Here is a 23,816-nt window from a genome sequence, read left to right as displayed (position 1 = left end):
AGGAATCGAACCCGGGTCGGCCGCGTGCAAGGCAAACGCCCTACCCGCTGTGCTATCGCTAGAGCAGGAAATGTGCTAGATGATTCTCTGCCCGCCTACCCCGGGGCCCAGACAGCTGGCCCGGGAGGGCTGTCTCCCGGCCTCAGGAGACCGTCGTACAGGAAGTCACTAAACTGGAAGTGGGCAAGAACCCTGAGCTGACCCAGACTTTCTGATTCTCCGGGTTCAGGGAAGCCTGCAGAGGCAGGCCAGGAACCCCAACATCTTCTTACTCTCTTTGTTTTATGATTTTGGGGACACACCTGAGAATGCTTCTGTCTTATTTCTGCATCTGTGCTCAGGGGTCACTCCTGAAATGCTTGGGGGACCCTATGGGGTGCCAGGGATTGAACCCACAAGTAAGGCAAACGCCCTGCCTGCCGTACTAGCATTCCCGACCCCTACTGCTCGCCCTTTCTTTCTTTCTTTCTTTCTTTCTTTCTTTCTTTCTTTCTTTCTTTCTTTCTTTCTTTCTTTCTTTCTTTCTTTCTTTCTTTCTTTCTTTCTTTCTTTCTTTTTCTTTCTTCCTTCCTTCCTTCCTTCCTTCCTTCCTTCCTTCCTTCCTTCCTTCCTTCCTTCCTTCCTTCCTTCCTTCCTCCCTCCCTCCCTCCCTCCCTCCCTTTCCTTCCTTCCTTCCTTCTTTCTTTCTTTCTTTCTTTCTTTCTTTCTTTCTTTCTTTCTTTCTTTCTTTCTTTCTTTCTTTCTTTCTTTCTTTCTTTCTTTCTTTCTTTCTTTCTTTCTTTCTCTCTTTGGGTCACACCCAGCAACGCACAGGGGTTACTGGCTCTGCACTCGGGAATTACCTCTTGCAGTGCTCAGGGGACCATATGGGATGCTGGAAATTGAACCCGGGTCGGCCGCATGCAAGGCAAACTCCCTACCCGCTGTGCTATTGCTCCAGCCCCTACACTTTCTTTCTTAAAGAAAATTTTATTTTAGGCATCATGATTTACAAGACTGTTAATGATATGGTTTTATGAATAACAACCCCTGACTACACCCACCACCAGAGTGACACTTCCCTCCACCTTGTCCCTCCCAAGTCCCTCTCCCCCCCCCCCCCCCCCCCGACCAGTGGTGGAGCTCCTGCTGAAGACCAGTTCTCAGTCTCTATTGCCTTTGGGCATTTGTTCTTTTCTTTTCTTTTCTCTTCTCTTCTTTTCTCTTTTATCCTGCACATGAGAGAGAACGTTCTGCATCCATCTCTCTCCTGACTGGCTCCACTTGGCATGATGCTCTCCAGGTCACATTGCATGATTTCTTTGTTCCTTATAGTTGAATAGTGTTCCGCTGTGTATGTGGACCACAGTTTCTTTATCCAATCTTTTCCTGTTCTTAGACACTTGGGTTGTCTCCGGATGTTGGCTGTCGTGAATAGTATTGTTTTTTTTTTTCTTTTTGGATCACACCCAGCGATGCTCAGGGGTTACTCCTAGCTCTGCACTCAGGAATTACTTACTCCTGGTGGTGCTTTGGGGACCATATGGGATGCTGGGGATCGAACCTACCCGCTGTGCTATCACTCCAGCTCTGTTGTGAATAGTATTGTAATGAACATTGGAGCGCAGATGTCTTTTCTGCATAGGTTTGAGGTGGGGGTGGGGGGCTCAATTCAAGAAGTGGGTTGCTGGGTCATATGGGAGTCCAATTCCTAGTGTTTTGAGGAGTGTCCTTATTGTTTTCCAAAACGGCTGGATCAGTTGACATCCCACTAGCAGTGAATGAATCTCCTTTCCCCTGCATCCTCGCCAGCCCTGGCTGTTGTTGTTGTTGTTGTTGTGTGTGTGTGGGTGTGTGAGATATCTTCCAGTCTCACTGGTGTCCAATGATCTCTCATTGTTTGGACTTGCATCTCCCTAATCAGTGATTCAGAGCATGTGTCCAGATGCCTTTTGGCTACCATGTCTTCCTTGAGGTAGTTCCTGTCCATCTCTGCCTTGCCTTTTTGAGAGGGTTGGGTGTTTTGTTGTTGTTGTGGGGTGCTACCAGTGCTTTATATATCTTGGACATTAACCCTTTCACAGATCAGTGATGGCCTATGTTCTCTCCTAGTCTGTGGGTGACTGTTCACCTGGTCCCCGTTTCTTTCTCAGTGCAAGAGCTTCTTGGAGTAACTGAGTCCCATTTGTTTATCTTTGCTTCTGTTTGCTTGGCCAATGGCCTTGAATTCTTTTTTTTTTCTTTTTGGGTCCCACCCAGTAATGCACAGGGTTTACTCCTGGCTCATGCACTCAGGAATTACTCCTGGCGGTGCTTGGGGGACCATATGGGATGCTGGGACTCGAACCCTGGTCGACCGCATGCAAGGCAAACGCCCTCCCCACTGTGCTGTCGCTCCAGCCCCTGGCCTTGAATCTTTGACGATCCCTCTAGTTTGTCATGAAGTGTCCTACCTCTGTTGTCCTCCATAAAACACATGGATTCAGGTCTGATTTTGAAGTCTCTAATCCATTTTCATTTAGAGAGGCGTCTGCCATTGTCTTGCTTGAGACTAACCCGTTATCTGGTGCTATTTGTCTGAGACTTTCCTTGCTCCACTTCACATTTTTTCGCGCCTGGGAAATCAAACCGGATTCTCAGTTTGACTCTGCTGACCTGAGTGTCCTTTGCTGGTCCCGTGAGGTTGGGGGAAAGAGAAGCCTCCCAGCTCTATTTTCCCGAGATTTTGCTTTTTTGGAATTCTTTTTTTTTTTTTAACTGGAAGCAGGGAAAGCTGTAAATCAGTGCACTGGGGCTTCCCAAGACAGGGGCAGTGAACATGAGTGTCCCTGGGCAGGGCGAGGCCTGAGACTTGGAGGAGGCCGAAGGGAAGGGATTCCTGGAGGGGGAAGAGCATGTGCGAAGCCCCTGAGCATGGTTAGTCGGGAGAGCAGAAAGAGCAGCAGGAGGGGAGCAGAGGAGGCTCTGTGTGTGTGTGTGTGTGTGTGTGTGTGTGTGTGTGTGTGTGACTGGCGGATCCTCGAGGGCCTCAGGGCATGACAGGAAGGTTACGGGGGCTGGGGGGCGGGATGTTTACCAGACGGGCAAGTACAGAAAATAATTACACGGGAAGGACAAGGAGACCCCGGTAATGAGGCCCTCAGGGACACAGAGACCAAGTCTCGTCCCCGAAGCACAGCTGGAACGCCAGGTTGGCCAGAGCTGGGGGACAGGTTGTGAGCAAGGCGGCCCCCAATTCTGTCCGCAGACCCCAGGGGACCCCCGGGACACGGACACGCCCGAGGCCCCTGGCCGGTGCCCCTGGGAGCACCCGCCACTGCCCCTTGTCCCCTGTGGACCAGCCCCGGGGGCCGGGGGAAGGATTGGCTGCTTATGCCTGGGCCTCGATTTCCCCTGTGTGACGTGGCAGCCAGCAGGCTCAGGGCTGACGGAAAGCGCCGTCAGCAGGGCGGGCACCAAGGGAGCACTCTGGGGATCCCCCGGCCTCTGCCCCCGGCCCCCCAGCAGCTCGCCCCGATCCCACCCCACATGGCCTCGGCTCCTGCCCCCACACGGCCCTGGCGGGGATGGTGCCCTGTGCAGGGGGGAAGTGAGTGGGCGCCCGACCCCCATCCTCACCCACCATTCCAGGCCCTCCAGTGACTCCCATGAATCCTGGGTCTCACCCTGGGCCCCCGGGGCCTGGGTGCTCGGCCCTGAGGGGCTCCCGGGGATGGTGCCGTCTGCCTCAGGGCTGGAATGAGGGACGGGCATGAGGATGGCGACCAGGAGGGCCTGGTGGTATTTTTTTTGGGGGGGGGTCACTCCCGGCGATGCTCAGGGGTTCCTCCTGGCTCTGCACTCAGGAATTACTCCTGGCGGTGCTCGGGGGACCCTATGGGATGCTGGGAATCGAACCCGGGTTGGCCGCGTGCAAGGCAAACGCCCTCCCCGCTGTGCTGTTGCTCCAGCCCCACGACCAGGAGGGCCTGGGAGGAGGGACGGGTGAGGAGGGACGGGTGAGGAGGGGGCTCTCACACGTCGTGGGCTGCAGTCTGTACGGGGGGCCCGTGCAGTGGGGTCCGTGCTGTGTGGGGGTGCCTGGCCCTGCACCCGTGTCGCCTGGCTCTGCCCTTTGTCCCGGGGCCCTGGAGCTGACAGGCTGAGGCCGGGAGCTCAGGCCCCTCGAGAAGCCCCGTGCTCAGGGACCCGGGCCTGGCCATCTGCTGAGCGTGCCGGGGACATGACGGGGCAGGGGACCAGGAGCAGCCAAGGTGACGCCCAGAGTGGCCCTGAGCCTCGGGGATGGGCGGGGGGGGGTGTGAGGGAGCCCCTGGGGATTTCTCCTCTCTCCCCACATGTACCGATTAGTGAGAAATTTTATTTTATTTATTTATTTATTTATTTATTTATTTTTGTTGTTTGGGTCACACCCGGCGATGCTCAGGGGTTCCTCCTGGCTCATGCACTCAGGAATCACCCCTGCCGGTGCTCAGCGGACCCTATGGGATGCTGGGAATCGAACCCGGGTCGGCCGCATGCAAGGCAAATGCCTTACCCGCTGTACTATTGCTCCAGCCCCTGTTTTATTTATTTTGGTTTTGGGGTCACACCTGGCACTGCTCAGGGGTCACTCCCGGTGGCGTCAGGGAACCACAGGAGATGCCGGGGATCGAAAGTGCTGCTGTGCTCCGGCTCCAGCCCCAGTTAGAACTTTTGAGAAGGAAATGGGTTGGACGCGAGGCTGAGGGAGGGGCAGGACAAGCCGCAGCTTCTCCCCGCCTGGGCGGGCTGGCCCGGCCCCGCGACCGTGGGATGGGCTCCCGCCACCTCCCTCCGCCCCTGCGCCCGGACTCCCCGGCCGGCCGCGCCGTTGGGGCCTTGGGAAACGGGGCCAAGTTTCGAGGCGCCTCCGAGACCTCGTGTGGGCGAGTTTCTCTTCCCCTGGGGTACCCCCACACACAGGTGTGGCCCCGTGACGGCACCCTCGGGGCGTTGCTGTGTGTCTGTGCGAGGGGGGGCCTGCTCACGCCCACCCCCTGGGCTGCCCCACGAGCACGGGGCACTTGGGGGACGTCCCCCCTCTGCCCGGACTCTGCTCCCACCTGGGCTGTGGTGCTCCCCAGACTCCTGCCCTGGGCCCATGGTGCTCCCCAGACTCTTGTGGCATTGAGCACTGCCCGGAGAGTAAACTGGCTGGGACGGGTGGACGGCTGTCCCCGTCACAGAATAATGATCGTTCTCGGTCACATTAGCAGCAGCTTAGACGGCACCGACGTGGCGTCCCTGCAAGTGCCCAGGCCTCTCCGCAGCCCTCCACCCCCTCAGGCAGGCACTGTTGCTCTTGTCCCCCTCTTATAGAACCGTCAGTTACAGCCCCGAGAGGTGAATGACAGGCCCAAGGCCACACAGCTGAAGCGGAAGTGTGTCCTGTGAGTTCTCCCAGCCTTGGTGTCCTTTTGGAGGAAGGTGCTGGTCAGCCCTTTCGGGTGCAGATCACAGGCCACTGTCCCTCCCATCTTGGTGTCTGTCCTCCCCTGGCCTGAGGTGGCTTTTGGCTGCCCCAGTGCTCGTGAGCACTGAGGGGCCTGTCCTGTCCATGCTGTGGGGGCGCTAGCAGCCAGCATCCGTCCCACATGGGGGTGCCCCAGGGCCCCCTCGGCTGTTCTGGGATATCCTCACTCCGCTCCATCCCGGGGACCGGGAGCCGCCGGGTGCCTGGGCGCGTCCGTGCCGTGGACACGCCCCTTCGCCATGTCTATGCCCAAGTCTCCCCGGGAGGTTCTCGGGAGCTGGTGGGTGTGACTGAAGCTCTGTGTTCACTGTGACGGGCCCGTGCTTGGGGCAGAGGGGAGGGGCATCACTCTTGGCAGAGCTCAGGGAACCTGTGCTTCAACCCCGGGGTCCCACCTCGCCCCAGTGCTGCCTTTCTGGGGCGCGGAGCCCCTGAGGGGCGCCGGGGGCATCCGCCTAGCAGTCTCCCGGCACTGTCCCCCCAGCTCGTTAGAAATGCAGATTCTCAGGCCGCACCCCCAGGGTCGCTGGGTCCGAAAAAGCAGGGCTGTGGCCGGGAGCGCTACTGCCATCCACACTGGCCAGGGGACCTGGCCCGCTGCGACCCGGGCCCCCCCCCCAGCCCCTGCAGTGCGAGGAGGGTCTCGCTCCACCGTCCCTCACCCCCGCGGAGCTGGCCGGAAGCCCACTCCTTGCAGGTCACGCTGTGTCACCTCCTCAGACCCCTGGCCCCACTCGGTTCATCCCCAGGCACCCCCAGCACCCCCCACCCCGTGCTCTTTCTTCCCCGGGGTCTTTGCGGATCTTCTTCCTTTGCCTTTTTTCCTGCTGGAGGGCAGAGCCTGGCTGGCGGGGTCAGCGCTGACTCGGCCCGAGGGCCAGGGCTGCGGGGCTGCCGGACTCCTTGGCAGTGCTTAGAGCACTGTGGGGCCGAGGGTGCCGGGACCAGGCTGGCCGCCCGCCAAGCCCGCACCTCACCCCATGGCCGGCTGCTGCTGAGTCAGGGCCGGCCGGCCCCGGATCAGCGGGACGCCCCCACGCTCACCTTCCCCGCCCCCCAGGCCCCCAGGGGCCCCTGGGAGCTTGGCAGCCTGCAGGGATGGTGCTGGGGTGTGTGGGGAGATGCCGCCCCACAACTGACTCCAGGTGTTTCCAGGCGGGGCAGACGGTGGGTGGGCGGGCGGGGTCAGTCAGGGGTCGGTGTCCAGGAGGGGGAGCAGCTGCTGCACCCTGAGGCCAGATGCCCCAGCCTGACTGCTCCCCCCATCCCCCTCCTCCCCCTCTCCCTCCCTCCCTCTCTCCCTTCTCTCTCCTCTCTGTCTGTCTGTCTCTGTCCATCTCTGTCTCTGTCTGTCTCTCCTCTCTTTCCTCTCTGAGCCCTAACTCTCCCTGCCCTAGTGCTCTGAGTGCCTGTCTCCAACCCGAGACCATGGTTTGCGGCCCGCCCCCACCCCTTCCCAAGGGCAGGCCCCATGAGGGGGGTGCGCCCGGAGGCCTGTGCCAGCATGGCAGCACCCTGAACAGAGACTTCAGCAGAGGTGTCTCACAGGGAACGAAGAGAAGTGGCAGGTGCAAAGGCCCTGTGGTGTGTGCAGAGGAAGTGGCTCAGAGCACGGGGGAGGGAGCCCAGGGGCCCAGCTCTGGGCAGGCCCAGGCAGGGTGTTTGGGGGCAGGATCTGCTGAGGGGTCGGTGTGTCCCCAGCACCCAGGCCCCTGCTGTGGCCCTTAGCTCAAGGCCCCACAGCCAGCCTCCTTGGTATATTCTGGCGTCAGACCCTCCGGCCCTCCTTGCACCTGACCCCCCTCCCCAGTGGGTGCTGTTGGCCCCTGGCTTGGGGGCTGCAGCCCAGGGCCCCTGTCAGATTGCGCCTCCTGGGGGGTCCAGGGACGGGGGCCATGGCTGCTTCTCCTCCTCTGCTGCCGGAGACGGTGCCCCCAGTACTGGCCGGTGCCTCCCGATGCCGCGCTCGGCCCCAGGACCCGGCCCGTGGCACTGTGACAGCTCGGCCGTCATCACGTCACGCCGAGCTGTCCCCAGGGATGCCCCAAACAACCGGCAGTGAGGGCAGTGCCCGGGGGGACAGGCCGCTGGCCGGGGGGAGACGGTGTCTCAGCACCCCGCCCCGAGCCCCGCCCCCGTCTCCCGCAGCCCCTCCCCGCCCGGCCCTTCTCCCTCGCCACGCTGGCCAGTGCTGGTCACTCCCGTTCGGACAGCGAGCGGCCCCTGTTGCATCTGCTCTGGCTCAGCAACGGGGATTTCCGGCCCGAGCCAGGTGGGCTGCCAGGGGTCTGTGTCCATCCGTCGTCCACCCCCAGCCCTCGAGTGCCCGGAGTCATTCCGTGTTGTTCCCGCTTCTGAGAAGCTGGATCCGCCCTTCTGGGCCGCGACCCCTGGCCGCCCCGCCCAGCCGCTGCCCTGCGGCCCAGGAGGAGCAGGGGGGCGAGGGGCCGTGCCCCCCACAACGTGGCTTCCTCGCCCCCCTGCACAGGAACTCAGCCCTGCCCCCTCTTCCCATCTGGCATCTCTGTCAAGGCCAGGAGGGTCACCCCGGGGCCCCCCGCGCCGTACCCCGGGACCCGGGGAATCAGAATGGGTGCCTGTAGAATATTCCAGATGGCGCGGCCTGACAGGGGAGGCAGCCGGGTGGGTCCCAGCTTCCCGAGAGGCAGGCCTGCCTGTGGCGCCTTTGGGCGCTTCGTGGCTGCGGGGTGCCGGTCCCCAGCCGGCCCCTCCCCCCCCAGCACCTCAGCTGCCCTGTTTACTCATCCCGAGAGCCAGGGGCCGTGGGACACAGCCGTTTCCCGGAAGCCCCGAGGCCCTGCTGGTAAGATGCCTTGGAGCTGGGGACCTACGTGGCTGAGCCGGCTTCCGGGGCCGGGGGCCCTGGGCAGGAAGTGGGGGCGCCCGCGGAGCCGGCCCATCTGAGAGGCGCCGCTCTGAAGTTGGCGTGTGAACGTGGGGAAAGTGCTCCGGCAGCCAGAGCAGCCCCCAGAAGCCGCTGTCTCGGCCTCTGGGCCGCCCCCCGAAGCTCATCTGCCGGGTTCCTTCCCGGAGGCCCCAGGGGTCCCGACTCTGGACTGGGGGACGCACGGCACTGCCTTGCAGCAGCTGGGCCAGGGGAAGTTTAGAGCCGGGGCACAGGCGTGGGTGTCTCGGGCCCAGCTCACGTGGCTCACGTGGCACCAGCCCTGCATGGGGGGGGGTGGGAGGGGTCTGGGTTTCCTTCCACGCGTCTGCAAGTGGGGGCAGGGGCGGGTGTGTGCTGGGCCAGTGGCTTGGATAGAAATGTTCCCGGGGGTGGGGGCGGAGAGAGCTCAGGGCTAAGGTGCTCGTCTTAACCTGGGCTTGATCCCTGGCGCCCCCAGAGGGTCCCCTGAGCCCCTCGGGGTGGGGCCCAAAACCCTCCCCCGTGCCCCAGCAGAAATGTTTCTTATCCCTGACTCCCACCTGCTCCCGACCCCCAGCCTCCTGTCCTGGGAAGTAAGCGCAGGTGCAGGCAGATGATATGGGGCCCCCGAAAGAGAGACAGAGAGACAGAGAGACAGAGAGAGACAGAGAGAGAGACAGAGAGATAGAGAGACAGAGAGACAGAGAGAAGCAGAGAGAGAGACAGAGAGAGAGACAGAGAGATAGAGAGACAGAGAGACAGAGAGAGCGAGACAGAGAGATAGAGAGACAGAGAGATACAGAGACAGAGAGAGAGGGAGAGGGGGGGCTTGGCGCAACGGGCTGTTTACTTTATCATCTCGTTTGTGGTCACGGGCTCATTTGTGGGTTTGGACGGTTCCTTTCCCAGATCTCGGCTGAGTGTAGTCACAAGTGCGTCACTCCCCACTCTTCTGTTTCATCAAAATAATAATAATAATAATAATAATAATAATAATAACAATAATAATGAGACTGCAGCGTGTTCTGCAGTGCTGGCTTTGCGGCCGCTGTGTGGGGCCGAGGTGAGCGTCAGGCCTTCCTGCTGAGGGCGCCCCAGGAGCAGGCAGGGGGCAGGAGGGCACGAGGCGTCCGCACAGAAGGAAGTCCCCGAGTGGAGGGGGCGGGTGAGAGCGGGCGCTGGGAGCTGCCGGCCAGGCTGCGCGCACGGCGTGGCATGTTCCTGTCCCATGCTGTGGGCCGCCTGGCCTTTTCTCTGGATGGGGGCCGGGGCCCCGGGGTTCTGCCCCCTTTTCCCCCGGGAGGCGAAACCTTGGCCCCCTCTCCAGCACCGCGCAACCTCTTTCTCTCGGAGTAACAGCTGCGTGTCCCCCAGACCTGGGGCCCTGTGGGGTGCAGAGCCGGCCAGGCGCGGGGACAGACAGATGGACATCTCCGCGGGAGAGGGCTGCGGGGGGGCCAGTCCCGGGGCCTGGGGCTGGGGCCGGCCGGGAGGCAGCATGTTCAAGATGAAGGGGACAGTCTGGGGGCTCGGGGTGGGGGTTTGGCCTCGTGGCCCCGGAGGCGTCCCGTGGGCAGCTGCTGCCCAGGCCTGAGTGCGGGGAAGCTCCGCGGGGCAGCCCTGGGCTGGCGGGGGTTTCTGCTCGTGGGTGGGAGAGGCCGGAGGGGAACAGGCGCAGGAGCTGGGTGGCGCTGGCCAGCCCGAACCCGCAGGCCACAGCCCTGGGCTTGTTGCGCGGAAGCCTGGGCCCTTGGCTCCAGGGGCTGCTCTGCTGTGCCCCCGGGCCTGTGTGGGCACTGGCGCAGGGGGGCAGCTGGCCCTGCGTCCCGGGCTGGGGGCGGCCCCACCATTGGTCTCCTTGGAGCCCCTTGCAAGGCAGAGGTCACACTTTCACCCCAACACCTCGAGCAGGATGGTGAGAGGGACCTTGTGCCCTCCCTCCCTTCCTTCCTTCCTTCCTTCCTTCCTTCCTTCCTTCCTTCCTTCCTTCCTTCCTTCCTTCCTTCCTTCCTTCCTTTTTCCTTCCTTCCTTTTTTCCTTCCTTCCTTTTTCCTTCCTTCCTTCCTCCCTTCCTTCCTTCCTTCCTTTTTTTTCCTTCCTTTCTTCCCTCCCTCCCTCCCTCCATTTCTCTCTGTCTCTCTCCCCCCCCCCCCCCGCACTCCCTTCCTTTCTTCTGTTTTTGGGTCATTTCCGGCGATGCTCAGGGGCTACTCCTGGCTCTGTGCTCAAGGGATCACCCCTGGCAGAGCTTGGGAGACCCTATGGGATGCCAAGGATTGAACTCTGGGTCGCCGTGTGCAAGGCAAATGCCCTTTCCGCTGTCCTGTGCATCCTGGCCCCCTGGCAGTGCTCATCTGGGGCAGGGCAGGTCACCCCGACAGGAAGCGAGTCCCAGGAACCTTCTGGAAGCCTGTGGGGGGAAACGGACTCCATCCTCCTCTCTCCACTCCACAGGGGCTCGGGCACTTACTGAGAGCCGAGACAGCGCAGCCTGCGCCTGGCCCGCAGACACTGTGACTCTCGCGTTAGTGGCGGGGACTAGAAAGGGAGAATCTTGTCAAGAATAGGGGGAACTGTGCAGAAATGTGGATTTGCATGCCCCCCGCCCCCGGTGCCCCTGGAGAGAAGGGGGAGGGTCTGCAGGATCTGTGGAAAGCGCCGGCGGGTCAGTCTGGCCTGGCCCCGACCGCCAGCGTCCGTCTGCAGTGGCTGCCCGGGGTCTCCCCGACTCTGGGGCCGAGGACCCCTTTCTGTGCAGTCAGGGACTTGGGGGGCTAAGAGTGGTCAGGCGATCGCGCAGTGGGGGCCCGGGGCCGGCCGGGGTGCTGAGTGTCCAGTAGGATACTCCGGCAGTGGCGGTTGGAAGCTTAAAAGAGGTCAAAGGTGATTTTTTTTTCTTCTCAAAAATGGTTTTGCAAATCTTTTTCAGAGCTGATAGACACACACCTTAGCTGGATACAAAACATTTTATGAAACAGAATGACAGTGATCTTTGATCCGAGAAATCAAAGTGAAAGGTAATCTCTCCCGCCCCTCCCGCTGCCTCCCAGCTGCGCCCCTCGAGGCCCTTGGGTCTACTTTAAGTCAAGGCCCCCTCTCCCTGCGGATGACCCCCTGGGCCCCCCACCAGCCTCACAGATGGCGCTGTCCGCCCTCTCCGGGGGGAAGCCCCCAGGATCGTGGGTCTGTGAGGCCGGGCTCCGGGTTGGGGGGTCGGAGGGGAATTGCATGCTGACCCCCGACCGGCTGCGCGTGCGTGGGAAGACACGGTGGTCTCCCTGGGTCCGTGCGGGCGGGGGGGAGGGGCGGTCTGTGTTGGGGGGGCACTCGGGGAGTCGCTTCCGGTCCCGATCTCAGCGGGGTGGCGCCGAGCTCCGAGTTCCCCTCCAGGCTCCCTGTGCGTGCTGGCGAGCTCCAGGCCTCGCGCCTCCCCTCCCGGCCCGCAGACGCCCCCCCCCCCCCAGCCCCCGTCCCCGTGACCCCTCCCCGCCTGCAGAGGAAGGTTCCGGCCCCAGCCACACGGAGGCCTGGAGCCTGCGAGCACCCCCCCACCCCCGACGTTATGCAACGTAGGTGCAGGAGCAGAGGCGTCCGCGTGGGGCAGGGCCCCCTCACCCCCGAGCGCCGCCCCCACGAGTGTGCCCCAGAAGAGGGGCCCGCGCCAGTGCGGGCACTTTCCTGCCCTTCGCCCCTTACCCAGACCCCTTGTCGATGGGCTGAGTCCTGGGTCACAGGCCAGATGCAGAAGGCCTTGGCCGCCGCCCAGGGTCCTGAGACCCCACCCCAGCTCCCCAGGGACAAGGCCTGCCGGGAGAGGGGAGCTGCCTTAGTTGGCAGGGGAGGTTCTTCTAGAACCTTCTCCACCACACTCCGAGCACACCACTGCTCCACACCTCCACGAGGAGAAAGATGGGGTGGGGGGGAGGCTGTGCCCAGACAGACACCCCTGCCCGCTGTGTCCTTCCTCAAAGCCCGGGGCTGGCAGCTGCCCCCTCTGGCCTGGGGCGCCCCCAGGGGCACCCCGGCACGCGGGACGGAGGCGGCGAGCAGCAGAGCTGGGCCTGGGAGCTGTGCTGGGTTCGAGGGGCAGCGAGGCACGCTGGGGGCTGCAGTTCCGGAACAGACGGGGCTGGGGGTCCCTTTGCAGCTGGCACCGGCCCAGCACTTCAGAGCCCGAAGCCGGCGGTGCCCAGAGGACGCAGCTTGGGGGTCCGCCCACCTTCCCGGGTCCAGTCCTGCCCGCGGGGCGGGGGAGGGGCTGCGCTCGGCCAGGGCAGGGCTGGCGCGCGGGGGCGGGGGCGGGGAGGGTCCCGGGCCCAGAAGCCCGAGACCCTGCCTGCGCTCCGGGGGCGCCGCTCTGCCCCTTGCAGCCCCGCACTGACCTCGTGGAAGCTGGGTCGGCGGTTGGGGCGGGGAAGGCCTCTGCCAGGACCCCAAGGGTCTGGGAACTCTCTGGACCACCACTCACACAGCCGTGGAGGGGCCGGGCCAGGCCGGCACCGGCTGCCCAGACAGCCCCGCCCCCAGCACGTGACGGCCTGCCAGAGGGCGGTGCTGCCGGGCCCCGCTCTGCGCCCAGCCCAGGGCCCCTTCTTGGCGGGACGCTGTCGTGGCTCTCTGCCACCCTGTCCCCCAGGGACGAGCCCCTCAGAGGTGTTGAAAAAATGGACCTTTTGGGGCTGGAGCGATTGCACAGCGGGGAGGGCGTTTGCCTTGCATGCAGTCGACCAGGGTTCGATTCCCAGCATCCCATAGGGTCCCCTGAGCACCGCCAGGAGTAATTCCTGAGTGCAAAGCCAGGAGTAACCCCTGTGCATCGCCGGGTGTGACCCAAAAAGCAAAAAAAAAAATAATAATAAATTAAAAATGGACCTTTTGGGGCTGGAGCGATAGCACAGTGGGGAGGGCATTTGCCTTGCACGCGGCCAACCCGGGTTTGATTCCCAGCATCCCATAGGGTCCCCCGAGCACCGCCAAGAGTAATTCCTGAGTGCATGAGCCAGGAGTAACCCCTGAGCATCGCCGGGTGTGACCCAAAAAGCCAAAAAAAAAAAAAAAAAAGCCCATGCTTGGAGCTGGAGTGATGGATAGCACAGCAGGTAGGGTGTTTTCCTTGCACGCGGCTGACCTGGTTCAATTTCCGACCCGGTTCAATTTCCAGCATCCCATAGGGTCCCCTGAGCACCATCAGGGGTGATTCCTGAGTGCAGAGACAGGAGTAACCCCTCTGTGACCCAAAAAGCAAAGAAAGAAAGAAAGAAAGAAAGAAAGAAAGAAAGAAAGAAAGAAAGAAAGAAAGAAAGAAAGAAAGAAAGAAAGAAAATGGACCTTTTATCTCATAGAGACTCGGAAACGTCTGTTTTGTGAACTCACCTCTGAGTTCTTTAGCTTTAAAAAAAAATTTAAATTGAGTCACTGTGAGATACATAGTTACAAAGCTGTTCGTGATGGGGTTTCAGTGATACAATGATCCAACACCCAACCCTCCACCTGGGTCTATTTCCCACCACTAATGTCACCAGTTTCCCTCCCGCCACCCCCCTCTCCTCCCCTGTCTGCCTCTATGGCAGGCACTTTCCTTCTCTCTGCCTCTCTCTCTCTGTCCCTATCTCTGTCTCTGTGCTGTCACTATCTCTGTCTCTGTCTCTGTCTCTCTCCCTCGGGCACTGTGTCTGCAGCGCGGAGACTGAGAGGTTGTCATGTTTGTGCCTTTACCTCCTTTCTCACCTCCGAGTTCTGAGGGGCTGGGGCGGGGGCTGCTGTGGTCGGGGGCGCGTGGCCGACAACCCCTCCTGATTCTGTTCTGAAACGGGCGTGGCCGTAGTTGCACAGACACTGGTGACCCCCGGGGCTCGGCACCGGGCACAGTCTTTGCTCGGGTCCGAGCCCAGGCCCTATCCTGCCCCTGGGACAGCCCAGAGACGGGCACCCCTGCCTGCGGGTCTGGAGAGCAGCCCGGGGGCCCGGGGGGAGGGGGCACAGGGCCCCCCCCGCACAGGCCTCTGCTTCTGTGCAGAAAAGACCCCCCTTCCAGGCCGACGGTGAGGGACCAGGCCTGGGGTCCGCGTCGGGTGGGGGTTCTGGAGGGGGACCCGCAGGAACGCGGCCAGGCCCAGGCTGCAGAACGGGGTGTCGGCGCTGGGGGGCTCTCTGGAGGGTGGGAATGTGGGGACAGGTGTGCAGAGCAGGGGTCCCCGCAAGGGCCCGGGGGCACCAGGCCCATCACCTCTTACAGGTGGGCTGAGCCCTGCCCGGGACCCCGCAGGTTTGCGAGCCCCTTTCCCCTCCCTCGGCAGAGCCCAGGCCCCGGGGTGGGGCTGCAGGAAGGGCCCGGGGGTCTCTGCAGACGCCCCCAGTTGGTGCCCTGCTGTGGGGGTGGCGGAAGCCTTAGAGGCACGGAAGGCGCCCTGGTGGGGAGCAGCAGGGTTTGGGGGGGGCGACCGCAGTGCGGGGGAAGCCTTGGGCTCACCGAGGGGCAGACGGGGACAGCCTGGCATCCCCCGCCCCCCGCCCCCGTGACATGAGGCAGGGCGAGAGGCTCGGGTGGGTCCTTGGGTGGGTCCGGCGAGGTCAGCTCATGCAAGTCGGGGTGACGTGACTGGGCAGAAACCACTACCTCCCCCGTGAACTCGGGTCCGAGCAACTGCAGAACTGTTGCTGGCCCCCAGTTGTCCTTTCAGTTCTAGAACTTTCTGCTTCTCAGGGAGGTGTGTGCTGGGGGGCTCCCAGGCAGCTTCGTGGCATCCTCGACACCCCAGAGGCCGCCAGAGCAGGCCTGTCGGGTGCTGTGCCCGAGCCCTGGGGCCCCCCACACCCCGCGCCACCAACTGCTTGCAGGCTGAGGAGCCCCCAAATCTTCCCTGCTGGATGGTCCCCGCGTTTCCTCAGCTGAGTGAACAGGAAGTGCTGCAGAACCCACCCTGGGGCTCCTGTGGCACCGACTCCCCTCGGCCCTGGGGGCTCCTGGGGGGGGCTCCACCTTTGGGATCCGCCCTGCAGCTCCTCTGCCTGGACAACACCCCCCCCACACCAGCCCCTAGCTGCACTTGCACCTGCAGGGGGCGCCCCTGAGCGCCATAGCTGCCCTCCCTCCTGGGGAAACTGAGGCCCAGCAGGAAGAGGAAGTGGCAGACAGGGGCTCAGCCCCGAGTGCGCCCTCCCACGTGCTGACACGGCCTGCGGGGGCTCCTGTAAACTGCCCCGGTCACAGCCCGGCCCTAGGAAGCCGAGGCGCGGGCGACCACACGGCAGCCCTCTGCGTACCTGCCCCTCCCCCCACCCCGCCTCCACTCTCCCACCCAGGAGTCACTGCATGTGCTCAGGGAAGGGCTGGCCCTGCCCAGAGGCCCTGGGGACACACACGCCCACTCTGGTCCCTCAGGACGTGGCCAGGGGGGCACTCCTGGTCATCTGCGTGCCAGGTGGTGGGCAAGCTGGCCGAGGGCTGGCGCAGGGGCAAGGAGGGCAGAGTCCAGTACGGGGCGCGGGGGCCGGTGGGGCCGCCTGGCCGCTGGGTGGTCTTTGCGCAGCATCAGGCCGAGGTCCCTCCTTTCGAAAACGAGACGATTTGTGGCTTCATCTGAGTCAGGGGTTCTCTGGGCGATCCCCTCCCCCCGCCCCTGCCTGGCACACACAAAGGCCGAGGCCAGAAATCCCGGCACCATTTCTACCACCACCATCTCCACCAGCGAGTCCGTAGCATGAAATGGCTCTGCGTGGGGGCTGGAGCGACAGCACAGCGGGGAGGGCGTTTGCCTTGCACGCGGCTGACCCGGGTTCGATTCCCAGCATCCCATAGGGTCCCCCGAGCCCCGCCAGGAGTGATTCCTGAGTGCAGAGCCAGGAGTCACCCCTGAGCATCAGCCGGTGTGACCCAAAAAGCAAAAAAAAGACCCAAAAAAACCAAAAAAAAAATGGGGCTGCGGTGGTGGTGACGGTTAGATCCCCCGGCCAGGAGGGCTTGTGGGAGGTTAGAAGGGCGCTGGGCCAGGGAGGGTGTCCCCAGGGCAGCAGCACCCGCAGGTGTGGCCCCCACAGCCGCGGAATCCCCAGTGGTCACGGGGGAAGAGGGCCAGGCGCGAAACACTGCCCCAGAGCAAACAGCCTTGGTGCGGGGGCGGCTCCCACTCACACCCGCTCTCCCCCCCGCAGTGAACGAAATCATCAGGAAGGAGTTTTCGGGCCCTCCTGCGCGAAGCCAGACATAGAAGCATCTTAGCCCGGCACCTGCTCCCCGGCCCCTCGGCCCGCCCGCGCCTTCGGATCCCTCCCCGCCTGGGGCGCAGACCCCTCCCCGCCCGGGGCGCAGACCCCTCCGCGCCTTCGCACCCGCCGGCCGCGCCTCGGGGGCCCGTGTGCCCACCCGCCCGCCCGCCCGCCCAGCGGCCCCTGCGCCCGAAGTGCCTGCTGGCCACGTTCTGCACGACGGCCCCTGCCCTGCCCTGCCCCTCCGAGGGTCGCGCGCACAAGCTCCCAGCCCCGAGGGAGGGAAGACGCCGAGGCCGCCTCCCCCTGCCCCTGGAGCCCCTGCTAAGCCGCGGGGCGCGGGGGCCGCTCGCCTTCTTGGGCTGTTTTTTCTCTGCTGGAAGAAGCTGCGCTACGGACACCCCCCCCACGCCCCTCCCCGTGACCGTCACACGCCAGAGGAGGTGTCCCCGCCTGCTGACCGGACACCCCCGCGTTTTCAGAAGAAACAGCGCAAGGCTCAGCCCCGTCCCGCCCCCGCCCAGGGCTGGCACCGCGGCGGCTGGTGTGAGATGAGGCACCACCCCCGCCCCGGGCACAGGGGGCGCCCCTGAGCCCAGTGGAAGCGCGTGAATGGGGCGAATCGTCTTTCCAGGGGCTCGCCAGGCTCCAGCTGTTTCCCGACTCCCCCTCTGCACGGAGCTAAGCCCCGGCACCCCGCAGACCTGCCTGCCTCCTGCCGTGGAAACAGCCCCGCTGGCTCCGGACGCCGCCGCCGCGTGTGTGGAACATTCCCGGGGACTCCCCCGCCTGTGCCCCCCTCTCCTGCCCCCGCCGAGGCCTCGCGGGTCTCCCTCCGCTGTGCCACCGTTGCTCTCTGGCAAGCCAAGAACTGTCTCGGCAGGTGAGCTTGCCGCAAGCAGACGTGCGTGTTGGCACCTGTCGCCCCTCCCGCCCCCCACCCCTGGCCCTCGGGCCGCCAGCTGACCACCAGGGGAAGAGAGTCCTGCAGCCGCCTGCAGCGCCCGCCCCGGACACAGCCGTGGTGCTAAAGTGGCTGCCGCGGGCAGGTGCCGGCGGCTCGGCCCGGTTCCCTCAAGGGGGGGCTCCAGATCAGAGCCTTGGCCCCCACCCGCTGTGACTTTGGGGCCAAGACCTGGAATTTATTTCCCCACCGGGGGCTGCTCCTCCACACCCCTCCGCCCCAAGCTTGGCAAAACTTCAACACAGTGCCGGGGAGAAGCCAGGGAGAAGCCGGCCAGAAGCCGGCCATGCCTCACGCGGGGGGGGGGGGGGATGGGAGCGTGGCACTCAATGAGCAGCTCCCCCCCCCACCCCGAACCCTCGCACCCACAGCCCGCGCCTTCTCCCCGGCAACACTGGCTTCCTCGGGGCACGGAGCGTTTGGATGCCGACGCTTCTCTCGCGACCTGGCGAGACGCCAGGCTTTGCACACGAGGAAACGTGGCTTTTCCTCCATTATCTGAATGTTTTACTCAAACGCCTTCCTGCGAACGCTCTATCGTCTGCGGGCTGAAGAGGGACGAATGCGTCTTTCTATCCATTTTTCTAACCCCCGTTCGTGAAAAGGGTCTTCTGGAAGCTCTAACTCCTGTATATGTATGTGTGTGTGTGTGTGTGTGTGTCTATGTGTGTGTGTCTGTGTGTGTGTGCGTGTCTGTGTGTGTGTCCGATCCATAAACACACAGAGAAACTCCCGTTGTCCTCAGACACCCAAACTGGACGTGGTAGGTAGCACCTTCGACAACAGCCCCACCCAAGAGCAAGGGCCGGAAACCAAAGCGTTGGTCTTCACACGTGAGCCAGCCAGAGGAAGGGTTGGCGGGGTGGCGGCTGCCGGGAGAGTCCGGTCAGTCACAGAAGCCGGGAGGAAGGAAGTTTTGGCCGAGAGGAGTGAGAGTCTCGGGAATGTCCTTCAAGTCGAGGGGGAGGGAGCGAGTAGGTGTGAGTGGTGGAGCCGGGAGTGTGTGCTGCACTGCACGGGGTGGAGGTTTCGCACTTGCTGTGTGTCGTGGAAGGTGACGCGAGGCTCCCGGGAGACGCTTCCTGCAGAGCCTGCCGCGCCGCTGAGTGCAGTTCTCAGAGTCCGCAAGTCTTCCTGTATTGTACAGAGTACTGCTGCTTGATAATATATAACAGCCATCCAAAGTTAGTACCTTATTAAATTTTATTTTCTTATCTGTATTTTTATGCTTTTTAATCCGTCCTCCAAATACCGCCCCCCCCGCCCCTTTCTGGGATTTGAAAGTATTTATAAACGGTCAAGAACCTTCCCCCAGGGGCGTCCTTCTTACCTATCCCCGGGTGCCCCGCCGGCCGACGAGGAATGATGTGTGTTCTTGGAAGTTTGTTAACCATTCTGGACAAACCAAAGCCCCCGCCCGTGCCCCTGGTCCCTGGTGGCCAGGAAGCGATGCCCTTGGGCGGAGCGGGTGGCTGTGGGCAGGCGGCACAGCGGGGTTCGGGTTCAGCCCTGACTGAGCCTGACTCGTGTGCTCGGAGCACTGGATGGAGAGAAAACGCCCCTGGAGGCGAGACCGGGAAGCTGCTGGAAGGAACCTGGGCTCCGGCCGTTCCGGAAGGACAAGAAGCGCCTGCTCGCGGGGCCCAAACTCAGCCCGTGTGACCAGAGCTCGGGCTCCTTGGGTTCAACGGCCAACGGCAGACGCAGCCCGGGAGGAGCCGAGTGCAATCCTGCTGCAAACTGGGGGGCCCCCCCGAGACGCTTTCCTTCCTCCCCCCTGCCCACCCCCCTAGCCCGGCGGGCTCCGGAAAGCAGAGGCCGAGCGTTTCACGGGGAAGACGCTTGCTGGCCCGCTTGTGTGTGTATGAGGCTCACAGGGGCTGTGACAGCCCTGGCAAGCCAAGAGTGCCCTCCCCAAACCCTTTGGCACTGGGGTGCCCCCCCGGCCCCCCATGGCTCAGGTATTACAACTGAAAACACAGCCAAACAGGGTTTTCCAGCACCAAGTTAAACGCAGAGTAGATCCTTCACCCAAAGTCTCGGGACCGGCCAGTAGTATCACAGCCCGGTGAAAATGAGGTCAGCCCCTGACAGTGAGAGGGGGGTCGGGAGCCCCAGAGGCTCAATGGGATCTTCCTGAAAGCCCGAGTTCAGGGGGGGCGCTAAGCTGGATGGCGGCGTTGCAGCTAGAGCAGACGCCCCCCAAAGGTTGTGGCTCTCTGGACAGGCCTGGTCTCTGGACCTCTTGTCAGAGAACTTCATTTACTCCTTAGCGTCTCCCCAAGACCCCCAAGCCGGGGAGATGGTTGCCCCCCCTCCCCCGCGCGTTTCTCCAGCCAGCGTCTCGCAGGGCAGAGCTAGAAGGCGCAGGCTGGGGGTGCAGGCTGGGGACCCCGACTGTTCAGTGCGCTCGAATCCATCGCATTCCTATGCAAAAACGTTTTAATCTCCAGTTCCATGTAGTTTATTTTTGCTATGTGTAAAGTATTTTTATACGGCTTGTATCATGATAGTTTAGCAATAAAATGGTTCAGAGCCACGGTGAGTCTCGTGCGTCCTTGAGCAGCGGGTGGCCCGCGGGGTCTCTGCCAGCGGCAAGGGGGCAGCTGTGAGCCCCTGGCCAGAGGCTGTGTCCACACCGTCCTGGGTCCTAGCGGAGATGGGGGATGCACCGGACACCCCACGTCTGTCCTGAGGCAGAGCCAGGGCTGGACGTGTCCCCTCCCTGTGCTGTGTCCTGCATCTCTCCACCAGAGAGAAGGAGCTTCCGGGAAGGTCCGTCCTCGCCTCTCCGCCCAGCTCATGGGGGAGCCCGGACATTTGCAGCGTCCAGTACTGAACTGGTCCCTGGAGGGGCTCTCTTCCCCCCTTCTGCTGGAACACATTCTGAAACCCCAAAAGCAGTTTTAAACACCCCTGGAATGCTCAGCAGTGCTCCGGGCTTTGTGCTCAAAGGTCACTCCCGGTGGTGCTTGGGGGACAACAAAAGATGCTGGGGTTCGAGTGAGTGTCGGCCACCGCAAGGAAAGCACGTTTCCCCTGCACAAGATCCCGGCTGGGGCGTGTTTGTTAAGGGAGCCCAGAGCAGGGGCATGGTCGGAGGGCAGTTCTGCCGCTGTCCTTCGTGGAGGGCCCTGTGTCCTGTTGTGGGGGGAGGGGGGCAGCTGCCCCACTGGGTCCGGCCTCCCGCAGTGCAGGAAGGCTCCGTCTGACCTGTGGAGAAGCCTGTAGTCAAAGAGCCTCATTTACTCCGGAGAATTTGCATTTCCCCAATGGTGACAGTGAGTGGGTGAGTGACGTAGAACCTTTTCATACACCTGGGGCCTATTTGCATATCTGTGTGCAAGTATCTGCCTCGGTCCTTGGCCGGTTTTTTAAATTGGGGTTTGGTGGGTTGAGTTTTGGGGGGATAAAGCCTTCCTTCCTTCCTTCCTTCCTTCCTTCCTTCCTTCCTTCCTTCCTTCCTTCCTTCCTTCCTTCCTTCCTTCCTTCCTTCCTTCCTTCCTTCCTCCCTTCCTCCCTTCCTCCCTTCCCTCCTTTCCCCCTCCCTCCCTCCCTCCTCCCTCCCTCTCTCTCTCTCTTCCTCCCTCCCTCTCTCCCTCTCTTCCTTCTTTCCCTCTTATTGGACTTGCAAATATTTTCTCCCATTCCCGAGGCTGCCTTTTCATGAGGTTGATGTCCTTTACTTTCTGACCTGATTTGGTTTTATTTGGGGGCCCACGCCCAGCAGTGTTTGGGGCCCAGACCTGGGCCTCCTGCATGCAAAGCCTGAGCCCGCCTTTGGCGTCTCTCCAGCCCCGGGCCCTGTAACACGAACAGTGCTGTGCTGTCCATTGATTTCCTGGTTTCGCCTCAGATTTTGACGCCAAATTAAAAACCACCTTGTGAGGATGGACGTCCAGGATCTTGGCCTTCGCTTGCCTCGGGGACTCACGGCTTAGGTCACTTACTCCTTTAATCCATTTGGGATGTTTTTTGTTTGTTTGTTGGGATGGTTGGTTATTTTATTATTATTCTTATTAGGCTTTTGGGCTACACCCTGCGGTGCTCAGGGCTGACTTCTGGCTCTGCACTCAGGGATCACTCCTGATGGTGCTCAGGGACCACATGGGATGCCGGGGATGGCACCCAGGCTGGCTGCACGGAAGGCAAACGCCCTCCCCGCTGTGCTGTCACCATCACGCCAGCCCTTGGGGTAGATGTTGTGTGTGGGATCAGATATGGCTTCAGTCTCATTCTCTTCATGGGGCTATGCAGTTTCCTCAACACATCTGGCAAAAAAAAAAAAAAATCCATTCTTCAAATTTGTTTGACTTTGGATTTGAGGGCCACACCAGGGCGGTGCTCAGGGCTCACTCCTGGCAGGGCTCAGGGGACCATGTGGAATGCTGGGGATCGAAATGGGGATCGAACCCAGGTCGGCTGCATGCAAGACGGACCCCTTAGTCTCCGTCCTATTTCTCCAGCCCCCGAATACCGGGTCGGGTCCGAGCAGACACTCCTCAGTGACACACACGTGTGCACCAGGTGTATGAAAGGGCTTCCTAGCACCGACCCGCAGGGAAATGCAAATCCCCGCCCGGCTACACGCTTATCAACAGGCCAGGGGCCGCGTGGGTGCAGCCCGGGAACAAAGGCTGTGTCCAGCCAGTGGCCGCCGGCAAACGGCACACAGGGCCCGACCGCCGCCCTCTGACCCCCGACCCCGCCTTGGGAACTGATCCCCAAGGGAGGATGTGGGGCTACGAGGGACACCCTGCGCCCCCACGACCAGCGGCATTTTCCGAGGAGCCGGGCCAGGGCCCGCGGGGGCGCACGGTCAGATGACCCGGCCGTGAGGAAGTGGCCCTTTGTTTTGCATCCACCTGGACGGAACTCAGGGCCGTGCCGCCGCGTGACGTGAGTCAGAGCAGACAAACACAGCAGGGAAGCCTGCAAGGTGGGGTCTAGGGAACCACAGGAAGTTCAGAGGTGGTCCCCAGGGGCCGTGGGGGCAGGGGAAGCCGGTGACGCCAGTGTCCCGCTCTCAGCTTGTGGGACCAACAGCCTGGTGACTTGTGTCGCTTAAGGTCACACACATGTGGCTGTGCACAATTAGACAAGGCCCTGCCATCTGGCTGCCGCCCCTAGTGTGTGTGTGTGTGTGTGTGTGTGCGCGTGTGTGTGTGCCTGTACGCATGTGTGTGTGCGTGCATGCATGTTCGCGTGTGTGTGCGTGTGTGTGCGTGTGCCTGCATGCATGTGTGTGCGTGTGTGTGCGTGTGCCTGCATGCATGTGTGTGCGTGTGTGTGAGTGTGCCTGCATGCATATGTGTGCATGCATGTTCGCGTGCGTGTGCCTGCATGTGTGTGCGTGTGTGTGCATGTGTGCATGTACACATGTGTGCGTGTGCATGTGTGTGCACACGTGTATGTGTGTGCGTGTGCATGTGTGTGTGTGCGTGTGTGCGTGTGTGTGTGTGTGGACAGGGAGTTCCTGCCTCTGTGGGGATTTCTCTTCTCTGTCTCTTACAATCACAAAACTTGGCGGGTCCTACTGCGAAGGTGAAAGCAGGAGGACCCGTGTCAGACCAGCACCGTCCACCCCAGAGGCCCCGCTGCCCCCGCACAAAGGCCTTCCCTTTGCCCGGAGAACGTTCTGGCGTTCAGGCAAGATGGGGCCGCAGTGACGGGACGGCAGACAGGTGCTGGCCTCGCACGCGGCCGGCCCAGGTCTGATCCCCGGCATCCACAGGGTGCTCCGAGCCTGCCAGGAGCGACTCCCGAGCACGGAGGCAGGGCACGGCTGGAGCAGGTGGGGCCCCAACAGACAGCGAGAGACGCTGCAGCCGCACCCGGCCCCTTGCAGACCCGCCTCCGTCTCTGCCTCCTGATGCTGGGAGCCCTGACTCTGGACCCCGCCCCAGGCCCTGGCAGGTGCTTCACACCAGGGACGGGCCCTCTGTGCCCCTGACACGCCCTCCCACCCTCACCACGCCAGCCGCGGGCCTGCATCACTTCTTCACTACCTGCCCATCTCCCGTTGAGCCCCTGAGAAGAGGAGCACTGTGAGAGGAGTCTGTGCAGACACTCGGAACCGTGTGGGAGGGACACGCCCCTCCCAGCACAGCGGAACCATCACGAATGCCGGAAACTTGTCGGTACCCCGTGATCCGACCTGCACCCAGGCCTGGGAGCTCCAGCCTCGGTCGGGGGCAGCCCAGTGACCCGTTTGGGATGAACGAATGTTTGCGGCACTGGGGGGCCGTCGCCTCAGGCCTGGGAACTGGCCCTGCAGGAGCCTGTGG

At 62.5% G+C, this 23,816-nt stretch overlaps 1 protein-coding gene across 1 annotated transcript in view; it reads left to right on the top strand.

The window, feature by feature from the left end:
• The window catches only part of NFATC2 (nuclear factor of activated T cells 2), a 95,962-nt gene extending 79,312 nt beyond the window's left edge, over positions 1–16,650 (top strand). Inside the window, exon 10 of the mRNA XM_055139260.1 lies at positions 16,512–16,650. Within this exon, the coding sequence (XP_054995235.1) occupies positions 16,512–16,567 (56 nt within the window). The 3' untranslated portion in view covers positions 16,568–16,650. The remainder of the gene's footprint in view (positions 1–16,511) is intronic.
• Positions 16,651–23,816: the final 7,166 nt, after the last annotated feature.

The sequence above is a fragment of the Sorex araneus genome, chromosome 5 (assembly GCF_027595985.1).
Source record: "Sorex araneus isolate mSorAra2 chromosome 5, mSorAra2.pri, whole genome shotgun sequence".
In the NCBI taxonomy this organism is placed as follows: Eukaryota; Metazoa; Chordata; class Mammalia; order Eulipotyphla; family Soricidae; genus Sorex; species Sorex araneus.
The sequence above is the reverse complement of the archived record's forward strand: the minus strand, read 5'-3'. Positions and strand labels throughout refer to the sequence as shown.